The 24,593-nt window shown below is 49.5% G+C and overlaps 1 protein-coding gene across 1 annotated transcript in view; it reads right to left on the bottom strand.

The window, feature by feature from the left end:
• The window catches only part of SYNJ2 (synaptojanin 2), a gene marked incomplete at both ends in the record, with an annotated part of 95,795 nt that extends 71,485 nt beyond the window's left edge, over nucleotides 1-24,310 (bottom strand). The window contains one exon of the mRNA XM_080941533.1: nucleotides 24,184-24,310. Within this exon, the coding sequence (XP_080797659.1) occupies nucleotides 24,184-24,310 (127 nt within the window). The remainder of the gene's footprint in view (nucleotides 1-24,183) is intronic.
• Nucleotides 24,311-24,593: the final 283 nt, after the last annotated feature.

Below are 24,593 nucleotides of genomic sequence, written 5' to 3'. Positions count from 1 at the left end.
GCTGCCAGACTACTGAAGCAATGCTCTCCAAGAAATTGGAATGTCCCCAGGTATGATGGTTTGAAAGAAAAGAGCCCCCATAGGCTTATAGGGAGTGGCACTATTAGGAAGTGTGGCCTTGTTGGAGGAAGCGTGTCACTGGAGGTGAGCTTTGAGGTTAAGTCTCAGAAGCCCAAGCCAGGCCTAGTGGCTCACAGTCTTTTCCTGCTGCCTGTAGATCAGGATGTAGAACTCTCTCTGCTCCTTCTCCAGCACCATGTCTGCCTGCACGCTGCCATGCTTCCCACCATGATGATGATGGGCTAAACTTCTGAACTGTAAGCCAGCCCCAGTTCAATTAAATGGTTTTCTTTATGAGAATTGCTTGTGGTCATGATGTCTCTTCACAGCAACAGAAGCCCTAAGACATCAGGAATCTCATGCTTTGGAAGGAAGGGAAGGATCAAACTTGGTGTCAGCCAGAGGAAGAATTTACGTCTCAGGAAGAAATCTCAGTTTTGAAAACTGACAGGACAGGACAGGCACTGTTTATGATGGTTTAGTAATGCGCTGGACCATACCTTGACCAGGACTGCACAGTTATGCAAACTTCTTGCTCTCTGTTTAAATCTGAGGCTCATGGACTTGGGAGTCTTTTCTCTCCAATGTGACTTCAGTGAATCCATCTCCTGTTAGGTCTCGCAGGCACTGCATCTATCCAGAAATGAGCTCACACTAGACTATACTAGGATTTCTGGTGGTTAGATAAAAGCCAGCACTCCCCCAGGAACTTGTGAAATGAATTTTCTGTTCCCCAATAGAAGTCATTTCCCTTGCCTTTGGCAGAAAGGACCTGTGGCTACCTGTGGCACCTGCCAGCACAGCAAAGCTTATTCTGGGGTTCAGGATCTCTCATAGCACCTGCTATACATCTCTCTCTCTCTGCTCTTGGCTCTTCCAGATGCTGTTGGGTATGTTCTACCTCTTATTGTCCCCCTGATAGCGGAGGACTCATGTTGGCAGTTTCTTACTGTACCCTTTGCATACACCTGGGTATTGGTAATATTAAAAAAAATAATGCTGTTCTACTCTATTTAAAAAAAAAAAAAAAAAAAAAAAAAAAAAAGATGGCTCTGGAGTTGGGTTCTGGCCTGCTCTCTCCAGACCTAAGCATGTTTGTTTAAAAGCTTCTTTCAAAGTCTCTGTCCTGGTCAAATGGGCCACCTGACTTTGTGATGGGGGTGGGGGGAGCAAAACAGGACAGACCAGAAAAGGCTCGACATGCTTAGAAACAGCTGAGTAAATGATTCCCACAGCTCCTGCTTTTCTCATTGTTCCCCGCTTGGTGCTGTTCTCTATCTTTAAGAAGACAGATGTTTAACTCTCTGATATCCTCCTGGAGCACATCATTTTCCCCTGTTCCTCCCCATGGCTTGTCTCTGTGATTGTTGCATGAGGAGAGGTGGCCTGGTTTATCAGGATGACCAGAACCCAGGCTTGGATCTTTAATCCCATCCATTCTTTTTGCCTTCCAGCACAGCTCTATTCCGTGACTGTAGTCGTGGCTTAAAATGACACAAACACATGACTTTGCGAAGCTGACAACTGGCATCCCACAGCGAGAGTCACTACTAAAATGAAGGTTCTGCAGGATGCCTCCTTTGTGGAGCCAGTCTTGGGGCTTTTCCTAGCTCTCAGCTCTTCCCCGTCTTTGAATCCAGCAGCACCAGCAGCACCAGCACCAGCAGCACCAGCACCAGCACCAGTATCACAAGCACCAGCAGCACCAGCACCAGCACCAGCAGCACCAGCACCAGCACCAGCAGCACCAGCACCAGCAGCACCAGCACCACAAGCACCAGCAGCACCAGCACCACCAGCACCAGCACCAGCACCACCAGCACCAGCAGCACCAGCACCACAAGCACCAGCAGCACCAGCAGCACCAGCAGCACCAGCACCAGCACCACAAGCACCAGTAGCACCAGCAGCACCAGTAGCACCAGCACCAGAAACACCAGCAGCACCAGCACCAGCAGCACCAGCAGCACCAGCAGCATCAGCACCAGCAGCAGCAGCAGCACCACCAGCACCAGAAGCACCAGCACCAGCAGCACCAGCAGCACCACCAGCACCAGAAGCACCAGCACCAGCACCAGCACCAGCAGCAGCAGCACCAGCAGCACCAGCACCAGAAGCACCAGCACCAGCACCAGCAGCAGCACCAGCACCAGCAGCACCAGCAGCACCAGCACCAGAAGCACCAGCACCAGCACCAGCAGCAGCAGCACCAGCAACAGCACCAGCACCAGAAGCACCAGCACCAGCAGCACCAGCAGCACCAGCAGCACCAGCAGCACCAGCAGCACCACCAGCACCAGAAGCAGCAGCACCAGCACCAGCAGCAGCAGCACCAGCAGCACCAGCAGCACCAGCACCAGCACCAGCACCAGCAGCACCAGCAGCACCAGCAATATCTGCTGTTGTCTTCCCAGCTCACTCTCTTCTCCTCTCCTGGTTCCTTCATCCATTTTTCAAGAGCTACCCAGACACTCGCACACCCCACATCAAGGTCCTGGTCTGATCTGATCAGCCATAGAGTCATTTGCTTAAACTCCTAATAAGGTATAAGCTACCTCACATGTACGGATTCAGAGTTAGCATGTAGCCCTCAGCTACCCCAGTTCTTAGGGTCAGACTCTGGGTCCTGGCATCCCTAAATACCACTAAGCCACCTGTCTTCAACTGGCCAACTCAAGTAATAATAGTAAAAACAATTTACTTAATATGGCCACCACTGGAAAGACACACAAAGAGGTCTAATGATCCTAAATTCATCTTAAGGATCCAGTGTGAGGTGTAATTATAAACAGAGAACAAGAATGTTTGCATATCTGAGTAGTTCTGGTCAAGGAACGGTCCCACCCTGATCTGCCATTGTCACAGTGCCAGTTTGTCCTGCCAGGTGGTCTGTCATCTTGTCAAAACTGTGAAATCTCTGAGAGGTAAGTTCCACTGGTTGGCACCAGGCCTCTGCTTTTTTTCCTTCGCCCAGCATGAAACTGGGGAAATTCCAGTTTCTTGGGCCTATTGTTTCCATAGTGTGGTAGTGAAAGGGTTGGTACAACCTCCCTTTGAATACCTTCATTTCAGACAGCAACAATGACACCTCTTCAGGGACACAATGTTCTCGGAGAATATTCTTCCTGCCTCTGTGGAACATTCTGGAAAGGTGTAGGGAGAGGTTGGAGGGTGGGGTCTGGGGGGTCATCCTCCACCCAGAAAGCTCACTGGTAAAGAGTGTGTATTGTCACAAGTCTAAGAACTCTCCAGAAAAGGCCTGGCCCCTTCTCTGAAGCTGTGGTACCCATCTTCATCAGGAGAAGCTGTACATTGTCCTGGCTGTGACCATTATCCTCCAGGTTCTAGGTGTATCCAGGGCCAGGACAAGGGAGTAGTAGACAGAACAGCTCCCCTCTGAGAATGCAATGAAACAGTCCTGACACCAACAAGGACTTCAACTCCAGCAGCCTGACAAAGCCTTCTACACAGACCCCCAAGTGTCATCCGGCTCACACTTGGATCACCATAAAACAAAGAGGCCTTTGTGCATTCATTCAGCTACATAAACAAACCTGAGCAGAGTGAGTACATGACAGGAAACTGTTAGACAAAGTGATACGATCCAGTCCACACTTGGGGGTGGGGGTGAGGGAGGTGATGGGGAGAAGCTGCAGAAACCAAACTGACCTGTGGCCCTGTGGGATCAGCATCTGACGGGGTGGGGGGTGGGAAGGTGAGTTAAACAAACATGACCAGAAACAGCCTTTTGCAAATATTTATTAAACTAACAAAACTCAACGGGCTGCCCTGTCCTCCGGTTCTGTTCCTGTGAATTACTGACTCCCTAGTCGAACCAGCTCTGTCACCGACTTAAGCTACCTCACAGTGGTAGCTGTGGAGACTCAAAACTGGGCTGACCTCTCTGCTTATGACCCTGATGTGTAAAGCACCGGTTTTCTATCACAGAGGAAACAAATTAGGAGGCTTGGAAGAACAAACTGTACCTGCTCACAGGTGAGGGGGCAACCCGCAACCCTAAGTCCAGGGTCTTGCAGGGGGTCCCATCTCTTCCAGCTCCTGGCACCTGGTGCTAGCAGTCTTGAATGTTTCTTGACTTATAGCTTCAGTTACTCTCTGCCTCACAGGACTGTCTTCTATGTCCTAATACATGTCTCTCCCTGTTCCCACAAGTTTCCAGTTGGCTTCTCTCCCTCTCTTTCCTCTTTCTGTCTTTCTCTGTCCCTCTGCCCCCGTCTCTATCGTAACCCCTCTTCCAGATCCTCACCCCCTTTCCCTCACAAGCATGGCATGATTCCTCAGGGGGAACACCTTGGTGTGGGCCCACCAGATACTCCCTTACTCCTACCGCATTATATTGCAATTTATAGTTTATATTTTAAAATAAGCTGGAACCTCTAAAGGTATGTGCCCAGAATAAATAAATCATCTCCCCCATTTAAGCCAACTCTCTTGGGTACTCTGTTACAGTGCCACCATGTTGATGAACATGGATCTTGGTCTGAGGTACTGGAGTCTAGGACTTCAAAGTATCTTTTAGGGGCCATTTCTCAATCCCTACACTTGGTAACTGACTTGGGGAGCCAATCCCTTAAAAGCCTGGACCCCCTCCCCTGAGAATAGCTCTCCACAATCTTTCCTCGGCCCCCAACCCGCACTCCTTCCCTGCATCCCATCTCTGGTGTAGCACCCCAGCTGCCCTTGCTGCAAATGCCTAAAAAGAGAAGCCTCACTTCCCAGTGCCTTGCCCAGAATCACCCCACACCCTTCTTGCCCTCAATAATCTCCATTTCTCTAAGAGGGCTGGAGGAAAAAAGAAAGTCCTCTTTGCTCTGGAACATATAGATCATTTTTCAAATGTACCCAAGTACCAAACTGGTAGTGAATGGACGCAGTTACCGAATGGGGCCATATGTGGCAGACAACAACACTCTCCTAGGTAGGGACAGATTGACGATTACAGCCAGTGACTGACAGACAGGTGGGTACGTCAGCCAGTGCCTGCAAAGTTGAAAGTTTTGGAGAGAAACAGGACAGTGGTGAGTGCTAAGTGTTGGCTATTTATTTTAAGCAGCACACACCTGCAGGCCACCCGTCACACTGCCTGCCCTTCTGTACCTAAACAAAAATGTCTCAAAAACAGATGGGATATTCCTGCTCCCCATGCTTCTGTCAAATCTTCCTATAGGTTTCTCCACATGGGAACACTGTTTCCTCAGCCTGGCCACAACCAACCAGTCTGCTGAGGGTAACATCTACTTGAGCCCTTGTCCCTTTGTGCCAGTCCTCAGAGAACCCATGTCTGAGTTTTGTGTGGTGTGTCTGGTGAGATCTAGGCCAAAATACTGTGAGCCAGACAAAGATCATCCACACTAGAGTGGACCTAAGGCATGGACTTGTCAGTGGCCAGGAAGGAGCCCTGGTGATGGATGAGTGAGTGTGAGCAGACCTGGGGAGGTAATGGACGGATGAGTGTGAGCAGACCTGGAGAGGTGATGGATGGGTGAGTGTGGGCAGACCTGGGGAGGTAATGGATGGATGGATGGATGAGTGTGGGCAGACCTGGGGAGGTGATGGATGAGTGTGGGCAGACCTGGGGAGATGATGGGTGAGTGTGGGCAGACCTGGGGAGGTGATGAATGGATGAGTGTGAGCAGACCTGGGGAGGTGATGGGTGGGTGAGTGTGAACAGATCTGGGGAGGTGATGGGTGAGTGTGGGCAGACCTGGGGAGGTGATGGTTGGGTGAGTGTGAAGAGATCTGGGGAGGTGATGGTTGGATGAGTGTGAGCAGACCTGGGGAGGTGATGGGTGAGTGTGGGCAGACCTGGGGAGGTGATGGATGGGTGAGTGTGAACAGATCTGGGGAGGTGATGGTTGGGTGAGTGTGAGCAGACCTGGGGAGGTGATGGGTGAGTGTGGGCAGACCTGGGGAGGTGATAGAATGGTGAGTGTGGGCAGACCTGGGGAGGTGATGGATGGGTGAGTGTAAACAGATCTGGGGAGGTGATGGTTGGGTGAGTGTGAGCAGACCTGGGGAGGTGATGGGTGAGTGTGGGCAGACCTGGGGAGGTGATAGAATGGTGAGTGTGGGCAGATCTAGGGAGGTGATGGATGAGTGTGAGGAGACCTGGAGACGTAATGGATGGGTGAGTGTGAACAGACCTGGGGAGGTGATGGGTGAGTGTGAGCAGACCTGGGGACGTAATGGATGGGTGAGTGTAAACAGACCTGGGGAGGTGACAGATGGATGAGTGTGAACAGACCTGGGGAGGTGAAAGCCAGGGGGCTGTGGCATTGCATAGGCACAGCAGAAGGGCCAGAGACTACCAAGTGCCAACATGGACAGACATGCTGCATAAGCACACTGTGGATGAAGTGACAGGGAAGGAGAAGAAAAAGTTAAAGATAGTGGGGAACGAAGAATCGTCACTGAGTGAAGTCTTAATGTGGTCTGAGATACCTCACTGCAAAGGCAGACTCTTGAATACAGATCTGATGAAAGTGAGGAACATGATCAATACAGAAAAGGAGCTCGACAGAAGGAGCACTTCAGGTGGAGCACTTCAGGAGGAGCACCACAGGCTTCAAGGAGACTGTGAAAGCCCTGAGGAAGAACCACTCCTGCTGGAGCAGAACCAGGGTGGGGTCAACGGTCCAAAAGCTCACAGAAGAAAAGACCATACAACACACACAGTCTTGTAAGCCATAAAAGACCTGAGCAAGTTTCTTTCTGTGCGAGAAGAGAGCCGCTGCTGGTTGTTGAGGGTAGGGGCAGTGCTCAGGAACAGAGGTGTGCTAGCTGTATGCACGGGCGAGTTGGCTGGTTAGTGAAAATTCTCTCCTGCTGGCTTCAAATTCTCGGTGCAATGAGGAGCCAGGGCACGAGTGGGGGAGGGGTATGGTAAGGAGATACTAATCAGAGAGTGATGGAGGAGAGAGTGGAGCTCACAGTCCTGACTGAACAGCTGACTTGGCTCTGGTATTGTGAGCAGAACTCAAGACACCCAAATGGCAAAGTGGCATCTCAATAAACTTCCAGCCTCAGAGACAGTACAGACATGAATGACAGGAACTAATCAGGGATCAGGCTTAGCCAAGGGTGGGACCAGGAAGACGAGGCAGAGAAGAGGGAGGCACAGAGTAGGGCCAGTCTCTACCATAATAAAGAAAAGACAGGGTGATGATCCTGAAGTGGGGGACTGTGAAAGATAAAGTTTCAAGGATTCCCAACCCAGCAGGGCCAAAGATGGGGAACAAAGGGACAGGTGACAACCATGACGGAAGCAGGAAGACTGGAGTGTCAACACAGATAACAGAGGTCCCAGGAAGTGCCTGTGAGAGTGACAGGCTTGGACAGAGAAGGACATTCTGTAAGGCCAAAACAGGAACAAGAACAAAACAAGGAACCTTGCAAGTTAACGGGAGGCCAAAAAGGAAAACTGGTAAGGATTCTGTTTGCAGTCAAGGTAGAATAAGTTCCTGTTTGTCCTCTGTCTGTCTGCTCCATCTGTCTGTCTGCTCCATCTGTACTGCATGTGCTTGATCACATGTGGGAAGGACATACGTCAGGATGTACATTAACCTTTGCTGGATATACGCAGGCAGTAAGTATGTCAGGATACATGTTTGTCCCCAACTGGACCTGTTGGGACATTGGTGGGTGGTCTTAAGGGTGTCCCTTTATAAGCCTCAGCAAAATGTGACTTTCCAGCCATTTCCTGGAAACCCTGGATGATCCTGGCCAGAGCCCACCATCCTGACCAGTATCTCATTAAAGCTTGCTTCACATTTGGCTCAAAACATTGTGGACCTGGTCCTTCCCTCATGGTTCCCTGGGTTAGCGATTCTCATTAAAGAACAGGACCCAAGGAAGGGTCACTAACATGGAGAATGGAGGTACCAGAGGGGACAGGACAGAGGGTCAGGGGACACAGTGGCAAAGGGGCTCAAACGTGTACATGCCTCACCACACATGTAAGGGCTAGAGCTCACAGCTCTTTCTAAAATGAGTCTGGACCCGTTTCCCTGGTAACTTGAGAGAAGTTGTCTATGTCTTCCAACAAGGCTTATGATAAAAACTGGTTTTTCTCATCCGAGGGAGAACCAGCCCAGTCCAGCCCTGTTCCTAGGAAGCGGGCAGCCAAGCCAGCTCCATAGTCAAACCATAGCCGTTCTTTCTGTAAAACTTTCTACAATTACATCCAGGAACCGCCAGCAAAGCCCTGCCCACACTTTAGAAAAATAATCAGTCAAATGAATGGGGCAGTCAGCCCAAGACCACTCAGACCACACTCCCGGGCATGATGCGACACCACTTTCTTGGGTTTCAGGGTCTCAAGAGGACACATTGGACCCTGTTCAAAGTCTCCTTCCTGTGTGGATGCCGAGTTCAGTGCTGACTGCTCCTTCCCCAGTTATCAGCCGCCGCCCTTCTCGCTCTTACAGCGGTTTCCCTGGGGCACAGAGAGGCTTCGGGAAGGTTGCTAAGCACAGTGGAATCAAAACATCTGTTTTGAAACAGAAGCCCAGGCCAAGACAAAATCCACTGGCCAGACAGTCAGCTTCAGAGACACATTCCTCTCCTCCCTACTGCCTCTCCCTTACCAAAGGTCCAGGCCATAAAGAGGGGCATCAAAAAGCACCAGCAAACACTCGACCTCCTACCAGCTGTGCTGACATCTTAGCCAGAGAAACCGGGAAGAAAGTGGAGTCTCCTACAGCCATAGTTGGAACAGGCTGTGGACAGGGGAACCCCTCCCCTCCTCTTTACCACGTTTAACTCCAGCCTAACCCTTTGAAGACACAATAGTTCGGATGAAGTGACTGCATCAGGAGGGTTTAACTAGCTCCTTGTAAGATAGCTAAAGTGCAGGATTCGCCAGAGTTGGGGGATCTGGGAAGACAATGTATACATTAAAAAAAACAAACAAACAAAAAACCGACCTAAAGCAGGACAGGACAAGAAACTCAGCCCTGAGGTGGTGCTGCAGCCTCCTTAGGTAGAACAGTAATGTCCAACAGGGACACTTTCTCCATGTGTACATGGTTATCAGATCTTCCTCTGGGGCAACATGCTATGACTAGACCACCTAGTCCACTTGGAGATAGTCTCCCTCGGGGAGGACTCCGGGAGCCGGCCTTCCGTCAGTCAGCCCTTCTTCACACAACAGATACTTCGCGTGGATCCCAACCGGCTGCTGGACCACTGGGTCCCCAAAGGCCTCGCTCTGCCCCTACCAGAGTGCCTCCAGTTTGCCCATCATTTCTTCCTGAACAGACCAGCCAAACTGGTTCCTGGGTTCTTCTCCACCTCTCCTCCCTTCCTCGGGTAAGTCCCCTCCCACCTCGTGCTTGCACAAAACACTCCCACTCACCCCTGAGACATCACCGGGCTGTGATCCACACAGGCCTCCTTGCGCTGCGAGAGACAGTAGCAAGGTGTGGAGAACCTGCGCGCAGGGAGAGCCTCAGCCCCTGATCGCAAGCTCCTCTGGGCTACCATGTACCAGCCTTGGTACTGGGCACTGCCAGAGACAGTAATGAAGGATAATGAAGTGTTTGGAGGCCAAGGAAGGAAAATGCTTGAGGAGCCGATGTGAATGCCTGGGAGATAAGCGGGGTGGAAGATTCCACGGCGTGGACATCCCTGGGGCCCTGATGAAAGATTTCAGAGGAGTGGCAAGTGCGGTAACCTGGCTGGATCAGCTTCCAGAGAGGAGGGAAGCCAGCATAGCATGCGCATGCGCAGACAAGCCAGTACCGTAGACAAACACCCACTCACAGGGGCACCTGGGAAATGAGCTGGGAGTCGGGGTCAGGGTGGGCTTCCCAAAAGCTTTTGGCATAAGGGCGGGAGTTAGCCTGGTTAGGAGAGAAAGCTGAGTCTGTGGAAGCAAGAGTCCAAGAGATAGGGAAGGGGCGGTCATTGGACACACAGGCAGCGTTGATAGGCCGGTGTAAGTCCCCTCTCAGCTAGCTTTTCCTCTGTGACGCAGGAAGCACATTGGTTAGGTGAGCGAGGCGCTGAGGGCTCAAAGACTGAGATGAGAGACAGCCAAATCACCCTATAGTGCTGGAAATCACGGCTGGCGTCCATGTCCCCCTAACCCCCGCCTACGCTGGGCATCATGTGTGTCCGAAGAAATGAGATCTGGACTTGTTCACTGCTGGGGACTTCAGATAAGGACGGTTGCCTGCATGTGTCAGCAGCCATGCATGTGTGCAGGAATACAGACGAGGCAGGGAGGAGAGGGATGGCAACAGGGTAAGAGCTGCTGTACCCAGGCCTTGGTGGGCTATGGGACCACTGATTGGGATGAACGTAGAAGGGGGACAGAGGACAGGGTGATGAAACAGCACTGTGGGAGGGGCAGCCTTGGCCGTGACGAGGTCACGGGTGCGAGACTAGCAGAGGGGGCAGAGCATGCTCTGAAAATGGCTTCCCCTAGGATGGGGACCAAATGGGCGACCCGGGAATGGTGTGTGTGTGTGTGTGTGTGTGTGTGTGTGTGTGTGTGTGTGTGTATCTGTGTGTGTGTGATCCCAAGGAGGGTCACCCCCCCCAAGTGCCAGCTCTCAGCAAACTCCCATAGAGCAGTGAGTGACAAGGACCTGTACGAGCCTCCAGACAGTTTGAAGGAGCCCAAACTGCTGAAGGAATGGTGTGAAGGGTGAGGCGACCGTGTGGTGGTTTGCTGGAGACACACTGTAGCTCCAGAAGGCTGAGGAACAAGCCCGACAACTCCCCAGACCAAGTCTGTCTGTCTGCTAATTCAAGTCCAGAATCCAAAAGCAGCGCACAGCTCCTGCCTTGGGCTTCTCTGATGGGAAAGAGTAATAGGGTTAAACACACATGTTCATCTGCACTGGGCATGCTCTGAAGACCGCCTACAAGCGGCGTGCAGGGTCTCAGAAGGCAGACCCTTGACCAGGAGACTTGAAAACACAGACACACACGCATCATCCACACCCCCACTGAAGACGCCCTCTTTGAGAGCACACGTTTGTGACTCGTCTGACCCCTCTCTCCGTGTGTAGCGCTGAACTGAACAGGCCTGTCTGTTTACAGAGGCGTTGACTGGCACCAGCAAATACTCTTGCTATTTCTCCTCAAAAGGACAAGAAGAATCCTGACATGACCTGTTACCACCACCTTTTCCAGTTTCAAACTGCTTCCTCTACATGCCAAAGGCTCCCTGGGACTAGAGTTAACACTCTCCTTGAACAGAATGGCCTCTGGGCTGAGTCAGTAAATATCCATAGATTACTTAATTATGTCAGAGCAGATTTCCCAAACTCCATACCCTATGGACTTTGGCATACTATGACAAGTGCTGTGTGTTTTATAAACAAAGGGATGAGCAGGATATAAGACGTGCTGGGCCGAGGGGTATGCTATGGCAGGGCCTTGGAACAAGGGAGTATTTGACAAACAGGGCTTGTCATCTGCCGATGGAATCCTTGGTTCTGGGACGCCGTCAATTGGAGGGGATTGGACCATTTTACCTCTGATGCCTGTCACAGATTCCAACCTGAGGAGTTGCTTTGTCCTTCCCAATCCTGGCCTGTTCAGATGGAAAGCCCACGCAGCGCTACACACTGCAGACCCCTCACGACCTCCCGACGTCTCTAGGCCTGTTCTAGGATGCGGCTCATACCCCAAGCACCTGTGCTCTGCCCTGATAGTCCCAGCCTTAGGTTTGCCTCTCAGGGCTGTGAATTGAACCTAAAAGAGGCAAGACCAGTCTGGGCTTGCTTAGAAGCCTTCAGGACCCACCCAGGGAGCCTGTCTAAGCAAGAACCTAATGCCCTGGGGAGGGGAGGGGCATGCCATGGGAAGGGAACAGGTGTGAAGGCACAGCTGCAGGCCCAGATGGGTATGGTGACTGGTAAAGTATGCTGGCAGTCACCCTCCATGTGATGTAGAGATCGATGAGGCCAGAGAAGGGGACTCAGCCTTCACCCCAGCTGCTCACACTTAGATGGTTGTGCCAGGCAGAGCTGGCTGTGCCTGCACCATTGTTCTGGCTGTTTGTACATCTCCTTTTGAGAATCGGTTATTATTCCCCTGCCAGTTCACTGTCCATCTGTCCTTCTGAGCTTTAGGTGTTCATGTGTGCCATGGTGATCATTCTTCGGCACTCACTGAGTTGCTGAAGGTTCCAGATTCTTTCTCGGTATTGTGTATTTTCTAACACTGCTGACATCTTTTCGTTCAGTATAATGTGAAGTTTTTTTGTGTAGTCAAATCTATCCGCACGACCCTGGGGAAGAGACAGACATGCTACATCCTCTGACTAGCTATGTGGGAAAATTCTGAAATGCACACTCAGTGTTTATTTTTCTATCTGAACATTATATTCCAACAAAGTAGTTCTCAGGTCTGCCTGACTTTCTGCTATGGCCTCTGAGTTTTATACTTTACTTTAAAAATCTTCCCACACCATAAAACTGAGCAATCATCTCCTATATTTTCTAATGCTTTGAAAGCAGGGTTTCTTAAGCCCCTACCTGTCTCTGTAGTTTATTATAATGTCTAATTTAACACAAGGCTATAGATCAGTGCCTGAATGGTTAGGCTCGGCCAAAAACTCAGCAAGGTCTTTTCCTCCTTCAGTGTAAGCACCAGACATCTGTCTAGCCCTGAGCCCTGGTGCTGTGGTTTGGACCCACTTTGTTTCCTAAAGGCACGTGCTGGAAGCTTGTTTCCAGTGAGACAGTGTTGGCAGGAGGTGGAAACTTTAAGAGGTTTGGCCTTAAGTGTAGGAAGCCACGTCCTGTGACTTCAAGAAGAGATTAATGCTGATTCTGAGGGTGCAAACCGATCTCCTTAAGAATGACACTCAAGTGAACTGGTATGCAAGAGAAAGTGTGAATTCTCTCCTAGGCTTCCCTCCTTCCTCTCTTGACATATGGTTTTGGTCTCCATCTCTGTGTTTCTCTGTGTGTGTGTATCTGTCTGTCTGTCTGTCTGTCTGTCTGTCCCTCTCTCTCTCTCTCTCTCTCTCTCTCTCTCTCTCTCTCTCTCTCCTCTCTCTCCTCTCCTTCCCTCCCCCTCTCTCTCTTACACACACACACACACACACACACACACACACACACACACACACACAACTTCCTGCCATATGATACTATCTACCACAAGGTCCTCACCATAAGCTTAGACCTCCAGAGTTTTGAGCTAAATAAACACCCCTTTTCTTTATAAAAGTGCTCTCACTAGGTATTTTGTTATAGCAACAGAAAATGAGTCAAGGTCCGTGACAATCTCAAAAAGGTAGAAGAATGTCAACTGTTAACAATTTAAAACTGATTCTAGTAAAAGATCTTGATTGGCATTTAACCCTTAGACAAGAAAAATCAGTAAGCGAATTACAACATCTGGACAGCATATCACACTTGGGACTTCCTTAGATGTGCTGACTTTTGTAACATGTTATATCTCTTTCATGAAACCTGGAGTTCAAGCACATACGATTTTCATACGAGAGACTCACTCCTGTGGAACATGGGGCTTTAGGATGAGGAAGGAGCTAGTTGCCAGACTAGTGATTGTAAGAGCAGTTCCCTGCATGAACTCTGCTGAGTAAGAAGGAGAAGCCCTGCCCTGTAGGCACACCCAGGTTTTTAAGTCTGTGTGTAAAGAAAAGCCTGATCGAAACGCTCAGCAAGGGTCCCATCAGATGTTACAGTAGGCACTGGCATCTCTGTTTGTGAAATATCCACCCTTTCCCCAGCTCTCCCCACCCCCTCTATGTGTGTGTGTGTGTGTGAGAGAGAGAGAGAGAGAGAGAGAGAGAGAGAGAGAGAGAGAGTGTGTGTGTGAGTGTGTGTGTGTGTGTGTGTGTGTGTGTGCATGTGTGTCTGTGTTGGGGTAGAGAAGAACTACACAAGCATATTAGTGTATGGAAGCCAAAGTTCAACCCTGAATATTTTTTTCAACTGCTTTCCAACTTATTTGGAGTTAGAGTCTCTAATTGAAGCTAGCTAACTGATTCTGCTAGACTGGTTGGCCACTGAATATCTGGGATCCTCCTGTTTCTGCTTCCCTGAGCTAAGACTGTAGGCAGATGGTGGGCCTGAATGTTTTTTACATGGGAGCTGGGGTTCTGAATCCAGGTCACTTTACTGAATAATGCAATCAAGTCTCCTTCCCAGACGAAATGGGTACCTTTTAACTAGACTAAAGCAACCCATTTATGCAAGTCTCACCCTACTTCCTGTCTGCTTCCTGATCCCTGCTTGTGAATAGAAATGTGATCTGCCAACTTCCTGCTCAAGACACCCCTCCACCCCATCAGTGCAGACTCTCCCTCTGGGACCATAAAGCCAATAAAGAATCTATGAACTGCCTTCGTCATAGTTTCCAATTGTAGCACCAAAAAGCAATACAGGCTTCTGTCACATCGCCCTGTATTGATAGACTATCTCATTGTTGGGTTTCTCCAATGTACCCTTGTGAGGTAAGCTTGACACTTACCAAACATTTTCAAACCTTCTGGTCTAGTTCTTTCCTTCACCACACAATAGTATACAAGGAGCCTCTCCTACACCAAGATACCTTAAGACACATTGCCTCAACCCCCCGGGCATCTGCCATGTTCTCTGGACATATCCACAGGCCAAACTGATCTAAACAATCCCTCACTGAGCTGTCTTCTCAGGACATCCTTTAGGTTGTGTCAAGTCAGTGACCAAACTAACACATCAACATTTTCCACTCTGATTTGACCTCCTGAACACTCACAGGTCTGTCTGTCCATCTGTCACCTGGAAGATGCCAAGAAGCTCAGACATGACTATTCTCTCTCTCCTGGACACCTCAGGACCAGATCTTAAGAGTTTTATCCAGATGGATGTCAATACTTAAGTTCCTCAGACTGTTCAAGACAGAGAGAGAAAGATAGCCAGGAAGTACAGAGCAAGCAGTTTGGGATCCCTAAGAGGTGGAGATCTCCAAAACCCTCACCTTCTTGGGCAAGTACTTTCAAGTCTTTCTTGTGAGCCTACTTGTCCTCTGAAGGCATCTTCCAATCAATTCTTGGTAGCCCAAGTTTTCCAACAGCAAAGCTAACCAGAAATCTGGAATAGAGGATGTCACCAAGGTCAGATGCACACTCAGAAGCCTGGGGTGTCTAGGTCATGTGTGCACAGACCAAACAGTGACTGATCCTCAGTTTACATTTGGTTTCATACAGTTTGATACTATTTTAGAGGTAAGCTCTGAACAACACACTTCCACTGCAGTGGGGTGGGGAAGAGGTGGGTGGGGGTGGGGATAAGGTAGGGTGAGGCTGAGGTGGGATGGGGTAGGGTGGGGCTGAAGTGGGGTGGGGCTGAGGTAGGGTGGGGGTTGGGGTTAGGCTAAGGTGGGGTGGGGATAAGGTAGGGTGGGGGTAGAGGTGGGGCTGAGGTAGGGTTGGGTAGGGGTAGGGCTAAGATGGGCTGGGGCTAGGGGTGTGGCTAAGGTGGGGAGGGGCTGGGGTGGGGCTGAGGTGGGGTGGGGCTAGGGGTGGGGCTGAGGTGGGGTGGGAGTGGATCTCAGGCCGTAGCACTTGTCTAATAAATGCAGCATTCCGAGAAAGCAGTGGCAGGGAATGAATGCACAGGAGAGGAGGGACAGAGGAAAGGAGGGAGGGACAGGACTCATCAATGAGAAAAGCCTACCCCAGTCAGCTCTGGCACTGGCTAGAAGCCACTGTGTGCTTTAGGAAAGAATGTCTCAGAGAGAGTTATGCTTAGTGTGAAAGTTAATTTTTTTTTTTAAGGAGGGGCTGGAGGGATGCTGGTGAGAGAGCAGGTATCCAGTGATTCCATCTCCAGAGGATCTGATACCTGCTTTGACCTCAGGGATGCCTGCACACAAGTGGCATGCACTCGCACAAGTACACACACATACACAAAAATAAAAGAAAAAAAAAAGGGTCTCATTCTAGGAGAAGCCATGTTGGTTGTAATCATTTGCTTCCAGATTGCTACTGGGAACTGCAGAAGGATTAAGTCACTTTCCCGAGGGCAAGAGTGGCTTAGGGAGGCAGAGCTCGAAGGCAAGCCTCCTCTCCCAAGGACGTGACGACACCACTCAGGTGGACCAGCACCACCTAAGTTTTGGTGTGAAATATAGATTAATCCCCCCAACACACACACACCCTACCTCACCACTGAGGCCAACTCTGCATTTTAAGATCCCCAGGAGGTGTAGGTTTCATTTTCATTAAAGATGACTTCTAACAATCCAAATCATCAATTCTCTGCCCTCAGGTAAAGACAGCCCTGACGGGAGGGGGAATACTGGCTAGATGCCAGGTTCACTGTCCATCTGGATCTTCATCGTTGTCTTTTAAAACCCTATCCATCCATCCATCTATCTATCTATCTATCTATCTATCTATCTATCTATCCATCCATCCATCCATCTATCTATCATCTATCTAGTGCACTGGTATTTTGCCTGTATTTATGTCTGTGTGAGGGTATCAGGTCCCCTGGAATAGGAGTTATAGACGGTTGTGAGCTGCCAAATGGGTGGTGGGAAATGAGCTCTGGTCTTTTGGCAGGGCAGCCAGTGCTCTTATCCACTGAGCCACATCTCCAGGGCTTGAGCATCTATTACAAACGCCATGTCTCTTCTACTGAAAAAGCCCTCGGCAGCCCTGAACCAGCAAGGATATGAGACTCTGAGCCTCCTCAAGACCTGCCAGGATGGGTCCCTGTTCTCAGGACATATGTAGCTTTACCTAAAGCAGATGTGATCTGAGGACAAAACAGGAGATTGCCTGCATGTTGGGCATGGGGTCCAGGAGAGCAGAAGGGAGGCCCGTCACCCTCCAGGTTTTGAAGGCATAGGAGAAAGTGCACAGAGGTGGGGGGAAAGTGCCCACTCTCTGACACGGCAGACCTCACTAGGGAATTCCATTTTACTAAAAAAAAGCTGCCCTTCAGACCTGTCATGCCCTTCCATGTTTGTACATTAGGACATGTTCCAGGCGACCAGAACAAGTTGCCACCTGTCCTCCGTGGCTAATGTGCTCCCAAAGAATCCAGCTCTGAAGCATTTGTTAAGCCAGGAAACTTCAGGAGCAAGTAGCTGCTGACCCATAAATTATAAGTACAGACAGGTGGGACCTGCCAGGTGCACTTAGCCTTCCCACACAAACCTCGGCAAAGATGCCAGTGCCTGCCCATCACCGCCTTTGTACACAGCACTTCCCTGAACATCTGCCCAGCAGAGCATCCCGCTCCCAGGAAGGGCTAATCAGGGAGAGAAGGGAGCGGGTGGGTCTGCTCCTACAGTGCCTACCTCACTTAGAAACTTCTGACTCAAATCCAGAGCTCAGGATGGCCCAGCCCTACCTCTCACATGTAACAGTCCTCACATTCCTAGGAGTGCCCTTAGGGAGCCTGAGGTGACAGGCATTTCAGCTGCATGACTGTCTTAGTTATTGTCCCTTGCTGTAACAAAACACCATGGCCAAGACAACCTTTAAAAGAAAGCCTTTGGTTGAGAGTTTGCTAATATTTCAGAGGGTGAGTCCAAGGAGCAGTAGCTTGGAGCTTACATCCTTATCTGCAGGCAGAGAGGGTGAGGATGTGCCTACTGGGGGCTTTTGAAATCTCTAAGCCCACTTCCAGTGACACGCCTCCTCCAACAAAGCCATTCCATCCCAATCCTTCCCAAACAGTTCCATCAACTGGAGACTGAGCATTTGAACATATGAGACTACGGGGGAGGGAGGAGGACATTTTCATTCAATCCACCACCGTGGGGAAACTGCTTTTCACTCTGCCCCTGGATAGTACTTCAATGCTCATGTTCAGACATTCACAGCAAAGCACACAAGGGCTTGAGCTCCACTCTGTCCCCAAGGAATGCAGGCTTGAAGCACACATACTGCTTTAAGCTTGGGTTTATCTTTAGTAATGCCCCAGGCTCTGCTCAAAAAAAAAAAAAAAAAAAAAAAAAAAAGAAGAAGATTTGTTTCCAAGCAGGAGCCTCCACTTTGTCAGATGAAACCAGCTCTAGCCGGATGGACTGTGGATTGGATATACATTAGCAAGCCCACAGGACAAACGGACAAAGGGGGTCTTTCTTCAAATATCTATTTGCTTATTTTTATAGAAAGAATGGTATTTTGTCTGACTTCTTGTCCTCTCAGGCTAGTCTCGTACAAATCACAAACCGCCACTAACTGGAAGTGGAACCTTGAATATGTTCTTATGCCTCTCTGTGCCTCAGTTTCCCCAAGTATAACATAGAGCTCACTAGTATCTGCCTTATTCTGAGTATTAAATTGATATGTATAAACCACTTAAAATGGCACTGGGCCCATATTATCAAATGCTAGCCAGCTATTGTCAGGTTGAACCCAACCTTATTTAACTGGTTAAAACCTCAGGCCAACTTGCAGCAAACCTCCTTGAAGCTAAACAAGCTCCTGATGTCTGTGTTTCCTGAGATGAATGTTTCAGGTAGAGAGTTCCAGATTAAGGCCCTGATGACTTTTGAAGCTTTTTGTTCACTTAAATTTTCTTAAGTGTGCCCTTAGCCAGGCTGTTTTGGACTGAGGATGGAGGCGGCCTGACTGCAGACAGCCTTGTGTCCTACAGTCTGGCAGGGAGCTCCGAAATTCCCATACGGCCTGACTTGATTTTTGTCCCTTAGTGGGTTAACTACATACAGCCCACTCAGAAATGTTTAGGAACTCCAATCTAGTTCCCAAGTCTCGCTCAGATCTGTTTATCTGGGTCTTGAAAGGCAATCAAGTAGGGGGAAAATGGTTCCTATCCTCATTTAGCAAGGGTGCAGAAACTGAGCAACGAATACATATACACGCACAGACACGTGCACTTGCACACACACATGCATGTGTGTGTGTGTATATATATATATATACATACACACACACACACACACACACACACACACACACACACACACATATATTCCAGAAGTAGGCCATGGCCCACAGACTGGCACATGTGCCTAAGGCAACCAGCCTGGCAGTCTGTAGAGCCCTAGGGTCAGAGGTCCATGATCCTCACATCTCCTGTGTTGAACTCCTTTTCTATTTCAATCAAACTAGCAAACACAAGCAATACACATTTGTCCTCCTACTTTGAGCATCTCCATAACTGACCAGAGGGCCAACAGGCAGAGCTGTTCAAGCCTGGCTCCTTATCTTCTGCCACCGCCTCCCCCATTGCTGTCTGCCTCTACCAGGGGTCTCAAGTATACACAGCAGATGCCCAGCTACCTTAGGGTCCACTGCACTTGGCCCACCCCAGCCCCAGGGGCTATGGTAGGCACCAGTCTGTCTCTGCATCAGGAAACAGGCTGAGTAATTTGTACAAGTGGCAGAGAGCTGGGGAGCAGGAGTACCCAGAAGGGCAAGCACAGGCACTAGTGTGTATAGTCCCTTGGCTAGTTCTAATATAGGGGTCTCCTCCTGACCCCCCACCAGTGAGACCTAAGGAGAACAGAGGTTCCCCAGTCAAGGGTCACCAACTCCCGAATGACCTGAATAAGCTCACACCATTTATACTGTAGAGATCTCTGTCTGAGTCAATTACGAACTCACATAGTCTATAGGTGACTAGAATTAGTAACAGTGTGTTTACCGTTTCAAAATGGCCAAAAGAGTACATTTTAAATTTCAATCATTAGAAACCAAAACAAGTGACCGTATCTGAAATGAGTATGTCAAGTGGCTTAATTTAGTTTTTCCACGAGGTTTGTATGACACATTGCATGTATCACAACATCACTTTGTCCAAATATAGATGTCTAATTTTTAAAATTTATGGCAAAATAAAACAAATTAGATGAAATTAAGAGAGAGAGTGTGCGTGTTTGTGTATCAATGGGAGAAAAGTAAAATCTCACTTGGCGCAGGAAAAATATTACAATTTAGGACGCTCTTTTTACTCAGAGAGGTGGATGGAAAAATATTAATTTATCAAAATATTGATAAACATTAGTACTACATATAAGTCCATGAAGGTTAATTTCCCCCTCTCTTTCCCTGCATGGTTTTCACAATTAAATGTTAGAAATTAAAATTTGAGCCACACTGTCCCAATGAGAGCCCATTCAGAATTGAAGTAACAACTTTGCAACAGGAAGACAGACATGATTATCTAGTTTTCATTTTTATAACCAGGGTGAAGAGAAAGCCTGCTCTGTGGAAAAGGTCCACATACTGTAATGGGACCCATCAGCCTCTGTGACCCTGGCCCAGAGCTCCAATGGCTCAGGTCAGGACCTTTCTGTTCCCACCTTTTTTATCTATACAATGGCCCCTTAATGGTTCTCTACAGTGGTCTTACGGAGTTTGGCTGCAGTGCCTAAGAAAAGGAACAGTTCTAAAGGAGCCTAGCTGGGCTCAGGGCCACCTCACTCATGCAGACCGAGCATAACTGTGGCGTCTAACAAACACAGCAGCTGGGCTAGTCAGGAAGCCAGCTGTTCATGCACAACCTTTCCCCAGGACCACCACCCCCACCCCCCGCGCCAAAATTTAGGAGCATTCACCAACTGTTTAAGCCTAACAAGCCTCCTTCCTCATGTCTCCCTGACAGTCACCCATCAATAGAGACAAGGTCAGAGGAAGATAAGGTAGAGGTGTACACACTGGGCTGCTCCCCAGACGCCTTCCTGGGGGCTGTTTAGAGAACCCAATCCAAGTGGGGATCAACATGTTTCATTTGTCTACCCTGAGTCTAAAGGAGACAGAGACAGGAGAGAGAGCAGGCACTATGGTCCAAGGGTTAGTCAAAGTGAGAACATCTGTATATTACGAAGAAGGCTACAAATACTAACTCAGGTCACCACAAAGACTGTGAAGGCCTTCCAAACTGTACCCATATCTGTGCATCTTCTGTCTCTGGAAGTTCTGTCATCATTGATCCATATAAAAGATTCTTAACTGGATTCTATAGAAACAGAACTTTGGAATTACTCATTCAACAAGCCTCCTGCTAGCAGGCAAGATGATCTTGTGTAAAGACCATCACCTTGGAAGAGGAGGGTGGTTTAGAACAGGTGAAGGCAGGTTACAGACGCCATCCCTCCCCAACTGCTCATTCTTAGTATTCCTTAAACTCAGTATCCAATCCAAGAGCCCATCTTTCCAAATTGCCTAAAACCTTTAAGACAGTGCACAGTCACTGAACAGGAGACATTTCTCAAGATGGCGCCTCCAGCAGTCCCAGGAAGGTCCTGGTACAGTGGGGTTAAAGATACACTCACAGTTGTTGGCTTAGTCATGGAGGCCTGCCTATCGTGCCCGGTAAAAGTGTGGCTACAACTTAGAAGAACACAGAAGCCAAGAAAGACCATTCCCTACAAGGCAGGAATCTACTCTATTAGACTCCCAGCCTAGACTCACTGGGAAGGCCACCCAACATAGGAAATGACAGACCAAGGGAACAGCATGCTGTCATGCCCCTGGCCGATAAGGAAGGAATCAGGATCAGACTGCCACAAAGGTACTGTCTTCACATGTCTCTCTGCCTCCCCCACTGCCGCCAACACTCAGGAGATAGGACATCTTCCTTCCTTCCTTCCTTGAAGGTTCTGTTCCCAACATCCACATGGTGACCCACAGCTATGTTTAACTCCAGTTCCAGGGATCCAACTGGATTTTGTGACCTCCTCAGACACTGCACATGTGTAGTCACAGTAAAACACAAGAATTAAAAATTAAAATTAAAAAATATTTTTAAAAAGATTAGCTGAGTGGGTAGCGCACATTTTTTTTTTTTCTGGGAGGTAGGGGCAAGGTAACTTCCAGGCCAGCCTGGGATATGAGACACTGTCTCAAAAAATATTTATTTTTGTTTTATGTATATGGGAGTTATGCCTGAATATACATCTGTACTGCACATGTGTCCAATGATCTCAGAGGCTAGAAAAGAGCATCAGGTCTCCAGGAAGTGAAGTTACAGACAGTTGTGAACTTCCACTTAAGTACTGGGACCCATGATCTAGTCCTCTGGAAGACGGCTGCCACCCCCTCTCCAGTCCTATTCCTTGGGGAAAAAGGAAGGTCAAGGAAAAGAAAGTAATGAAGCTAGCCAGCCCTAGGAAGAGGTGGTGATTTCAAGTTCAGAGTTATCCCATCCAATCATGAGGCACTTAGGATGTTTTAAAAGTGCAAAGCAATAACTTTCTAATAACAAAGGCTCTCTTGTAATCCTCCCACAACATTATCATCAAAGGCTACAATTTCTTTTAAAAAAGAAATAAAAAAGTTTCATTTCATTGACCAAGGAAAACAAACCCAAAACTCTAAGTAATTCAGCCAATGGTCTATGGGTTACTTGGGGAGTTAGGTGTGTAGAACAGGGGAGAAGGTTCAGAATGTGAGGGTTCTTTTCATTGCAACTTCTGCTGTAGAATCCAAAGTCCTGTATCATCGCCACCAAGTAAATGCATCATGGCCCAAACTCAATTGGCTGATGGGAGACACCTGTTCCAAGTGGCTTCAAAACCACTCTCCCTGGGGTATGAACCCAGCTTAGCCTTGCTGCAGCCCAAGTGAAAGGCCTTTTGGCTCCTTTGAAGTCACAGCAACTTTGTATCATGAAATTAATCTTTGGGTTCTGAGAAATGCTTTAAGGAGTGGACATCTAAAACGGGAGTGGAAAGTTCCAGGGTTTTCTCTCAAGGCCGCAACAGATAAGCATGCTTGGACTTTTCGAGACAGAACTCCCACTGGAATAATGAGATAATTATTCCAAGACTGTCCACTTTTGACACAGAGTCCCGCTTCCCTAATCAACTGACCGACAGACAGCAAGTCAGCTACACACCGTTTACCTCTTTTGTATCTGTGTTTGCAGCATGCTTTGAGGTCTGCTTAGGTTGCCCAACCTGGTATGAAACTCCGGGGCTTAATCCATCTTTTCACTGACCCACCCACCTTGCATAGGCAGAACGTGGGGTATATTCCACCACGCCCAGCCTGATAAATGACACATGAATGGTATGGCCCAGGAAGTGGAAATCGATGTGCTCCCTGTAAGACGTGTGTGTACACACACAAATATGTATGTTGTAGCTGGAGTCAACGCATGTGAACCTGAAAAACGGAGACGTGAAGCACTTTGCAAATGAGTGCTTTGCATTTCTTACCTCCTAAAACCTAAGTGATCCTGTTTAGCTAGGGACACCGGGAGGGTGGACAACTGGACACCCACTGTCATTAAAATCCCGACTGTTGGCTTTATGCTACCTAGACCTTCTTGCAAATGTCAGTTACAAAACTAGGGATCCGGAAATTGGACTTTCCAGGCTTACCAGGAAGGCAAGCACTGTATGACATCACCAAAATAGCCACACACAAGACTGTGCTGCCTGGAGCAAGTGTCTTAGCCTCTTTGGGCCCGAGTTTATCTTTATTACAAGCGAAAACTGTAAAGGTTCTGTAAGATTTTTGTCTCTAAGGTCCTCAGAACAATGCTACTCTCGAGATTTCTATAGTCAATCAATGAAATACAATGGCTTGCCCTCACCCAACACCCCCGCATAAAGATAAAGTCACCAGAGAGTATATTTGCCTCCAGTGTCTAGCTCCTGCTTCTGATGGAGTATTTATAGGAGACTAATAAAGGGTGCCATCGGACGTTTCTCAAGTCTGTTTTGGTGCCTATGTGTCGTCCCTTCAGGCAAGGCAATGGGGCTTTGGTGTAGTCAACAGGTGCACAAGCTAGGGAGCACCAGGTGGACTCCTCCTCAGGACACGCTCCTTAGGGTGTCCAGAACAAGCAAGGTTTCAGCACTGAACACCAGGAATGGAATCAGAGCCAGTTGGTTCCCCAGGAACAGACGCCCCCCCCCCATCCACCCCACCCACGCCCCGGGAAGAGCGTACCGGAGACCTCCCCAAGGGAGCGCGACACTTCACCCAGCCAGGGGTGCCTGCTCTCCGGTGTCCCTCACACCCAGTACTCCCGTGAACTAGCGCTCCTGGCGATCCCCAAGTCGCCGAGGTCCTCCCCGTCGAGGAACTGAGCGCCGCTAGTCCCCAGGTCTTCGCGAAGTCCGGCGCCTTTACTAACCCCCTCTCTCCCTCTCTGGTGTCGTCGCCCCCGTGGGGAGCACAGGGAGCGCAGCACTCACCCAGCGTGGCCACCGCGCCGGCCTCGAAGAGCAGGCAGTCGCCGCGACCCCGCGCCTCCAGCAGAACGCTGCTCGGCCCGGTGGGGTCCAGCCGCACCAACAGTCGCAGCCCTTTGCTCAGCGCCATGGGCGCCGGGAGCACTGGCGAGCCGGGGCGGGTCCTGCCCGAGGGCGCGCGGCTTCCAGGAGTTTCACTTTGTGCCGGGCTCGGGCGCCGCAGGCTCCTCCTCCTCCTCCTCCTTCTCTTCTTCCTCCTCTTCCTCCTCCTCCGCCCCGGCTCAGCCGCGCTGCCCCCGGCAGGTGAGGTGGCGCCGCTGTCCCGCCGCTCCGACGACGGCCGCGCTCCCCCAAGCGGCGAGGCAGGCGAGCCACAGCGGGGACCAGGACTGCGCCCCGTGGGCTTGCGCTCG

This window comes from Micromys minutus (assembly GCF_963924665.1).
Source record: "Micromys minutus genome assembly, chromosome: 30".
Lineage (NCBI taxonomy): Eukaryota > Metazoa > Chordata > Mammalia > Rodentia > Muridae > Micromys > Micromys minutus.
Note: the sequence above shows the minus strand (reverse complement) of the source record. Positions and strands in the feature narration are given on the sequence as shown.